The sequence below is a fragment of the Xiphophorus maculatus genome, chromosome 6 (assembly GCF_002775205.1).
Source record: "Xiphophorus maculatus strain JP 163 A chromosome 6, X_maculatus-5.0-male, whole genome shotgun sequence".
Lineage (NCBI taxonomy): Eukaryota > Metazoa > Chordata > Actinopteri > Cyprinodontiformes > Poeciliidae > Xiphophorus > Xiphophorus maculatus.
This window is the reverse complement of record NC_036448.1, coordinates 5,430,667-5,439,743: the sequence shown is the minus strand read 5'-3', so window position 1 is coordinate 5,439,743 and position 9,077 is coordinate 5,430,667. Positions and strand designations below refer to the sequence as shown.

The window sequence follows — 9,077 nt, the reverse complement described above, 5'->3', positions numbered from 1 at the left end:
TAATACCATATGGATATTCCCCCCCCTACACACACTCGACCTGCTTAAGGATGCAGGAGTCAACACAGCAGCATCCAGAGGGGATTTCACAGACGCGCAGTCAGTCAGAAGATGGATTTCGCTTTCGTTTGTCCAGGGTTCAAAAAGTGGAGGCGTCTGTATTTGTTTAGTTCCAGTGATATTACAGTTTTTCTCCACGCTTTGAATAAGTCATGAATGGGAATTTTTTTTTTCTTTTTCGTTCTTAAATCCCCCTCCGTTAAACGGTTTCAAAATGAGTCGGCTCAACGGGGAATGTAAGGAGTGCGATTCAGAAGAGTCAATGGGATTTATTTTGTGCAACATGGAAAGAAAAACTTAAAACAGAACAATCTCATTAACCACTGTCGGAACGTCAAGCAACCGCAAACAACCGTTTATTTCCGCCCAAATCCAGTGCAATCATCAACTGTGTGCGTCGGCGTCAACTTTTGAGAGTGCGTTTAAAGAAAGTAAAAGTGTTCAAACCATTGTGAAATTATAGCTCTAGTAAAGATAAATCAAACAAATTGTTTCCCCCGATTGGTGCACACTACAGCCATCTTGATCAGAGGGTGTCGGCATATAGAGGAGGAGGGGGAAGCAGCTCCATCTCTGTGAAGTCAATCTCCTGTTCGCTGTCACAAAAAATTAAAAACAAAGAAAAATGCTTTAAGTACAGGTTGGGGGTAAAAAAACAAATCCTGAGTGCTTCAGTACTATAAACAAGGACCAAGGAGATTCCAGTTTCTCCTTCTGATTAGACGGAAGCAACACTTACGGATACGGAGGCTCCTCAACCGCACACAGGGGACCTAGATAAAGACAAGAATGATACGCCAGTCACACCAACTTTGAACTGTAGGTCTGTAAAACACGCAACACCCTCTCGTCTACAAGTCACGGGAGATAAAACGCTCCCCGTTGAGCTGTTTTCCATCACACGTAAAAAAAAAAAGTCTCCGAGTTGTGTTTAGACTGCAGAGGCCCCGAGGTGATGTGTGCGTGAGTGCCCTTGTTTTAGCTTCACCGTTATCAGTGAGAGAGGAGCGGTGACGTCAACGGAGGAACAATATTAAACTGTCAACTCACTTGACGTGTCAGCACTTTGAACGAGACAAACAGGATAAGCAAAAAGTTATTAGCAGAACGAGGCGGGGACAGTGGGAAGTGTTGGCAGAGAGGCGGCGGCAGAAAACTGTACTTGGTAGGAGTCGCTCCTCCGTCTTTGCCGTGTTGGACCAAGAGGGCTAGTTTCTGCAGAGCCTCGTGTCTGGTTCTGTAAAGCAGGTGACATTTCTGAGTCACATTTTACTGACCAACAGGGCAGTGGTGGTTCTTGCCGGAATGGGGCCCTGGGCAAGTTCCTTCTCCCCCCCCCAACCAATTAATACTCAAGTAATTATGTGAGTTTCTTTCCAGCAGAAAGCAGGCTAACTAATCCCTCCCTACTCACCAACAAAAATGGGAAACTTACTTCACTGTAAACTTGTTCAAGGCACAGCAGACAAATAAGATGTAGATATTTTTTTTTTTTTACTTCTTGGGTGTCCTGCCTCCCTTTCTAATGCCGCCCTGGACAACAGCCCATGCAGCCCATTTCAAGAACTGCCACTGCTACAAGTGTAGGAGAGATATTTGCACTCAATACAACTAGGATTGAAACAATTAATTGGCTTAATCAGGATGAATCAATTATTTAAAATAATTGCCCACTAATTAAGTGATCGATTAATCATTAACTGGAGACAATTTGCTTAAATAAAAACACCCATAGCAGTAAACAAGCCAAAACTATACTGATGTTGGAGGCATTTTCATAGCTGAGGATGCATCCTCTGCTACAAATGATCAAGCATTCATTGAAGGCCAACATGTTGCATTTTAGACAATATTTTATTTTAATATGTTTATTATCTTATTTGAAAAAGGAACTGAATTACTTGTTTGTTTGCATCTCTTAAGGTATTTCTAATGCTGTATAAAAATAAGTGTAAGGGGTTAAATGAAAAATCTGCAGAATGTGCCCATTTTTTAAAAATCAGATTAATCGTCAGAATAATTGTTTACTAAAATAATCGACAGTTGCAGTCCTAGACACAATCAAATGTAGTGATCCTTCGGACTAATTTTATCCAGCAGGTGCAAATTTGTTTGTTCAAGCTAATGTTCTAGTATTCAATTTATGCAAAGAGTCAATACATTAAGGTAATCTTTCTATTAGGAGACTTCTGTAACTCACCCTGACATATTGGACCAAATTCATGTGTTTTTTGCAAATTGTTTTTCTTGATCTTACTTCAGATTTACACACTACTTCTTAGTCTTTCACATTAAAACACACTCAAGAGTTGCCTATTAATACGTTTAAAGGCATTGCATTAGCTCATCACCGCTAACCCACAATTGTTAATTCTTATGTTGGCATAAAACTGTTTTCTCTGCTGTGACAGTGTGTGTTTGGGGCTTACTGTGTGTGTTGGTCTTCCAGGTTGCCGTCACTGAGTGTATGCTGGGCATCCACATGAACGCAAGCTGACAAAATGAGCACATGAAGGACAAAGGTATGACAAGGAGCTAAGGGGAATTAGCTTAGCCATGCAAAAACAGCAGGAGTGGCGGACACGGTGTGGTGAAACGGCACGTTAAAAGGCATGTCAAGCTGGGTTTCCATCGACCATAAAACTGTAAGATTGGAATTAAGAAAATAAATTTGCTTAATGAAAACATGCCAATTTTGAACAAACTCCCGTTTTTGGATAAAAAAATTTTTTGCGCTAGGATGAGGGGGTTTTTAAGCCCCTCTCAGCCATTTTTTCTGCATCACACGAGTCACATGATCAACAACCAGATGTTACTACTAGAAGAAAAGAAAGAAAACAGGAAGTGGTAGGAGGATGAGGGAACAAACATACTCAAGAGTGATTTTTAATTGTGTTCCTTGTTTTATAGAAAACACAGAAATTGCAAAAAAAGTGGGTTTCTTGACCTTAGCGGAATATCAACAAAGTTTTGAGAATTGTACAGCGCAGTAAAAAGCAGTCTGCTATATGTCCACACGCAACACCAACCAAACAGAGACGGCCCTCTTCCCTCTCAAGTGACACACTGAATTTTTGGTTGGGTTTTTCCCCCAGCACTTACATACTTCATATACTTACACATTTCTGGCTCTGAAACAGTCTGCTGAGCAACACTACGGCACAGAAACAAAGAGAGAGGAATGAACACTAAAATACTTTCCATCTGCTAGGATATTGCGTCATCAGGGCACTTTCAGCCCTAATGAGGACAACGATGGTCATACTGGCTTTCATAGGATGGCGAAAGAGTTTCATCCTCACAGGCCCACTCCTCGCTGTCATCTGTGACTGTGGAGAAACAAACTGCTGTGATTAAGACCAGCATGCATGTTGGTGAGAGACGTTCAGCAGCCTCACTCCCAATAAAAAAAAAAAAAAAAACAAAAAAAAAACACAGCTTTGAAGCAGATGGCGAACATGGCGACTGACGTGGTGCTTCGTCAATCAACGAGCGCAAACATTTTCTGTACCGTTCAGCGCGTTCTGACACAATGAGTGCTTGAAATGTAAGCAACGGGCCGGAGGGCTGTGGATACTTACAGGATCTGGGAAAAGACAGGGGGAGAGAGGGGAGAAATGTGTCAGGATTCATCACTGCATGCGTGGAGCTTTGATCTTATAAAACAAAATAAAGAAATCCAGTTGTCTTTTTTTTCCAAGTACCGGCTACCAATACTGATGGTGTCCGGCTCGACGTAGGCTCCCCGTCCAGCTGCTTGAGCCTTTTTGCCGAGTTCCAGCATGTCCTTGATGTTTAACTCGACATTCATCACAGAGATATAGCCATCTACGACAGAGAGGGGACAACAGAGACTGACAACAACGTTAAGCTAAAAAAGAAAAAGGAAACAATCCAAAAAAAAAACAAATAAAAAGAACCACGTTTAATCTTAGTTATTTGTTCTAATTAAACCTACACTTGAGGTTGGCATCCCTGGCCAACCATTTGCCTTTGGGGCAGTTGGTAGTCCGGATGATGCTGACCGTGTCGCCGTTCCTCACAGGCAGGTCGTTCTTGCGGACCTTGCTGGCCACCATGACCTTGGCGTGGTACATCGGCTCTTCCTCCCCAGTCACCTACGGAGTCAGCAAAGGAGGTCAATCGCTGATTTTTAAACAAGCAAGATAGAGTTCAGATTTGTCTGAATTGTATTGCTCACTTTGAACTTTTTTTTCATTTCATTTTCCTTCTTCTCCCTCTCTTTCTGCTCTTTTTTCTCCTTTTCAAGTCGCTGCTTCTCTCTCTTCCTCTGTTCTTTGTGGTCAGCAGTGTAGGGGCTTGTGCACTGCCTACAGAAAGATTAGACTGTTCAACTTACTACAAACAACATGGAGGGTACGAGACGTACAATGGAAAAACAAAAAAAATCGTAAGTATTTTTGGTCCAGTTTCCGGTGCAAATAAACTAGTACACTTGAAATAGAACAAAATTACCTTACAAGTAACTTTCCAGAAAGAAATAGGAACTTGTTTGAAGCCAATAGTTCCTTAATATTGATGAAAATGTAATTGTTCCACTGGCAGAATATTTCACTTATAAGACATCTTTCCAAAGTTACATGTAATATAATGTGCCATATGCGAAATGCCAATGGAACTATAACTTTTTCATTAGTACTAAGAAATTATTGACTGAAACAAGCTCCCATATATGTTCCTGAAAAGTTACCTGTACGGTAGCTTAGTCTCGTTTCAAGTGTACCAAGATATTCAAACTAGAAACTAGACCAAGAATACATAAGATTTTGTTTTTGCATTGTATAACCAGGACGTTTTCCTGATCGTAGCACAAACATGTCAAATACGTTTATTATGTGGTGGATTACAAAAATATATATTTCCTGTTCTGGTGCAACACCTGCAGAGTGATCTCTGCGGGATCAGCGAATAGGGGTGGGCGACATGGACTTAAAGTTTTGTCATGGTATTTTATGATACTAAGTGATCATGACAAAAGTGAGAATAAGAACTATTTATTACTGCAAACAGAACCTGGATTAAATCATATTTTCTACGTTTTGGTACACTTATAGGAAAAAATAGCAAAAATAATCCAGACGGTGACGAGAGTTTGAGTTTTTGTTTTTAGAGATCATTAATTAGAATTTATGTCAAAGATACAAAAAGGAAGCAAGTGGACTATGTGAATGTTTGGAAACACATACCATGGATGCCGTGGTCGTTTGTGAAGACACGCTTCCCCCTTCTAGAAATGAGCACACGGTTTAGCATACATACAACCGTTTCTCGTGTTCAATGGACTTCATTGGGTTTCGTACAACAGAGCGCCACAAATAAAGAGGAAGGAGAAAATTATCCAAATAAAAATCTGATAAGTTGTGCCTGCACATGTATTTATACTCTTTTAATCAGATACTAATGTTTGCCTATTTTGTTCTTTCCACTAATTGGACAAAGTGATTTGTGTCCGATGTGACCACCTGCTGTCGAGAGACCGTTCAACCGGCTAAACATTACATTAGCATGAAAAATGCAAGTTCATTACAATTGGAATACATCAATAAACATTTATAGGACTCTCAATACTCCTTTGGGATTTGAATATGGCATATTTTTGCAATATATTTACAACTTAGGGTAATTTAGGGAGAAAACTTATTAGAGTCTACAAACGCATTCAAACTGAGATGGGGCTCGTTACCTTTAAGTAGGACAACCATCCTGAACAACACCACAGATTTGTATCGTTTAAAACATTTTTTGGAGGGAAAAATATTTTTTCCATAAATTTTTCACAAGACATTTTATATGTAAATGATATTTATTCCATTGCATTTGTACATAGAAATATTTTACCCTGCACTTCATAAAACATTAAATGCACTTACCCTTAACTGGCTGTCTGCATATGGATCTGGAGGAAATGAGAATGTTAAATTAAGATGAACCTTTGCAACGATTCTCATTTAAATGAGAAAACAAATATCAAACTGTACTTCGTAATCTGCTTTTTTGCTTGGTTGACATATGGCTTGACAGGTGTTTGTTGATCTCCACATCTTCATAAACATTATCGCAGGTTTCGTAGTAGCAGCTCTGATGATGCTCTCTAGAAAACGGAAACGATCCAGATTCAGGAGTAGAAATCTAACAGCTGAACAGACACATTACCCAACTGTTGCCACCAAACCCACCTTGGTTGCATTTGAGTCTTGTGGTTTGGTGTTGGCTGGCCCAAAAACTCAGTTTCCTCTGGGACAGTCAGTTTCTCAGTAGCCCCTACATAGATCTGATCGGAGCGAGAATTGAGAAAAGAATCTACAGCAGCGTCTTCACTGTAGGACCGCCGCTCTGGTAGCGGCAGCTGTGGGAACTCCAACGGGTTTATTGGTTCGGGAAAGCTTGCTGGATCAAGGGGTATTATGTGTAAGGTGCCAAGGTTTAGATCTTGGACTATATTGATCCTATTTGACTCTCTAGGTTCACAAACTGCCAAGGCAGAATCCGAACCCCCGTAATCGGTGGCCTCTGATACGGCTGGTGTTGCAGGATTACCAACAACTATGTCTACAGCTTCCATTTCTAATGCGGCAATGTCAACAGGTTCAGCCTCTGCCTTTTCCAACTCTGAAGTCTCAAAGTCTGGAAAATCTGGAACATCAAGGACAGACACTGCCTCCTTTTTGGGTGTTTGGCACCAACCAGGTAATGTTTCTACAAAAAGGAAACCAAAGGTAAATTTAGTGGAAAGACAACCCCTGTAATCTCTACTGACGATTGAGCAAAAGCTTCCGTTACCTTTACCTTTTGCTAGGACTGCATGGTAAGAGCTAAGATCAACTGTTGAAGGTCTAGGGGGCTTTACTGGAACTGGTCCAAGAGTCCACAACTCAGGTAGCAGCTTCTTTAAGGGTCTCCGGGGTGAATAAGGTTCACTAGTCCTCACCGGTAGCTGGCTGGCTTTCTCCAACATAAGGTGCTTATCAAAAGATGGCTCTTTGGTAGAAAAAAAGAAACAATTGTTATCCAAATGACTAATAATTACTTGAAAAGGTAATATTTGATGTAGGTAACCTACTGCGTGCAGAGTTGTTGGCTTTGCAGAAAGGCCGAGCAGAAATACAGGCCAAGTGTGGAAGGCTTGAGGATGGAGGTACGAGGACATCTGAACCAAGGCGGTCAGGGTTCTTTGGAGACAAACGGAAGGTCTTCTCTATGCAGCTGTAGTCAGGTGAACGCAAGCCTTTGGTTTTAGGCGGAATTGCAATCTGTCGACGTGAGAGTTTCTTCTTGGCCTTCTCCAAAGTGCTCAGAATCCTGTTGTCAGAGTCTGGACACGTTTCTGGTGAAGGAGGGGAGACTACGAATTCAGGACTGGAGATGGCGTTCTCAGAGGTCGACTGGTCACTCTGAAGGGAAGGTCGTTCCTCTGAGCCTTGTTTGTCCATGGAAGAGAAATCACTGGGAGCGTCACCAGGCCTATTGGGTAAATCACCGTATGTGAGCTCCTCGCCATTACCAGCAAAGTTTTTTGATGCCTTGACTGATTTGAAAGGAAGCAACAACCCCTTCTTCTTTATCTTAGTATGTGAGAAGACTTCTTTCCTGGTCTCTGCCTCCAGTTTTTGCTCCTTTCCAGTTGGTGCATCTACCTTATGGTCTTTCACAGGGGGCACAGGGAGCACCAAAGGCATGTGCCAGTCTTTGAGGTGATGCTTTGCTGAGCCATCTCCATTTGCAAGCTGAAATGAGGGAGAGGTCTGCTTAGAGCGAGGGGGAAAGGAAATCGGGCGCTTGCCTCCAGATGACCGAACCCCATCTCTGAAGAAGACACGGGGAATTTCAGGGGTGTGGTCTTCCACAGCCGTGGCGATACAACTGGCCACGGAGCTGCAGTGTCCTAGAAAAGGCTGAAGGAGTTTGGGTTTTTCAGCAACAGCTGGTCGACTGATTTTTGAATGAGCCAGGAGACCCTCCTCCTGAAATTTAGCCCTCAGAGCTTTGAAGTTAATTGATCCTTCCTGAATACAAAAAATAATAAAATAAAATAATTTAACAAATTTAAAAAGAATATTTGGGAAAGAAGACAATTATTTTGAATTTACTTCAGTTTGGTTCATTCTTTAATGAATAAACCATTAACCATCCGGGCCGCAGCTTACTATCAAAAGGTCTTTTAAAATGTGAACGCATTTGTCTCTGCCAAGAATCAGTTTTGGCAGTAGCAGATTTAAAATTATAACAGAGTTATATTTTCCACCAAAATGTTATTCTGTTAAAATTGCTTCAGAAATATACCTATAAGATAATATTCATGCTTTAGCAGTATAACCCCGTAAAGCCCAGCATATTCCCTTTTTTCGTATTGAATAAAAACATACATTATTGTCAATGTCTGACAGAAACGTTGATTGACATTCATTATAATTACTTTCTAACATATTAAAATAAAATTTTAAAAAATAATAAATCAGACTGAGATTCAGTTAGTTTCTTAAAATCTGTTGTAAAAATATTTAATTTTCCGTGTCAATATTTTTATTATTAAGCCCTAAAATGCATTCTTCTTCTGTGCCGTAGACTGTAGCGTATATAATTACATTTTCATTATTTGAACCCTTTGAAGGCCAGAATTTTTTTTTTTTACAAAGCTACATTATTTTATACTATTGAACAAAAATCTAGAAAGTACGTCACACAGACATCAATACAAAGACACGTGTATGGATCTACAAGACGCTGTAATCTCCATCTTACAGAGCAGAACCTGAGATTAACAATGTTCTGACAGCTTTCGGTTTTTACCTCCTCCATTGTCGCAAGTTTTATTCATCGCCGTCCGGCCAATCTTCTGGAAACTCCTCGTAACTTCAATGCAGCGAACAGCTTCAAGGTGCTAAAACAAACCACTTCAAACAACCGCCGCCGACACACCTGCGTAGAGCTCGTGCGTTCCGTGCGTCACCGAATGAGCCAATCAGAAGCTCATTCTTCTTCTTCTTTTGTTTTTTAGG

General features: G+C 40.8%; 1 protein-coding gene across 1 annotated transcript; it reads right to left on the bottom strand.

Annotated features, from left to right (window-relative positions):
* Nucleotides 1–309: 309 nt before the first annotated feature.
* Nucleotides 310–8,974, bottom strand: LOC102231106. The gene is made up of 17 exons (XM_023335104.1): nt 8,869–8,974; nt 7,142–8,084; nt 6,868–7,059; nt 6,258–6,777; nt 6,060–6,172; nt 5,952–5,977; nt 5,268–5,308; nt 4,262–4,391; nt 4,019–4,178; nt 3,765–3,888; nt 3,642–3,646; nt 3,326–3,389; nt 3,180–3,214; nt 2,490–2,553; nt 1,111–1,297; nt 800–833; nt 310–656 (listed from the first exon to the last, which is right to left on the bottom strand). Exons 1-17 carry the CDS (start codon nt 8,875–8,877, stop codon nt 526–528), a joined length of 2,778 nt encoding a protein of 925 aa, XP_023190872.1. The 5' UTR covers nt 8,878–8,974; the 3' UTR covers nt 310–525.
* Between the last annotated feature and the right edge of the window lie 103 nt (nt 8,975–9,077).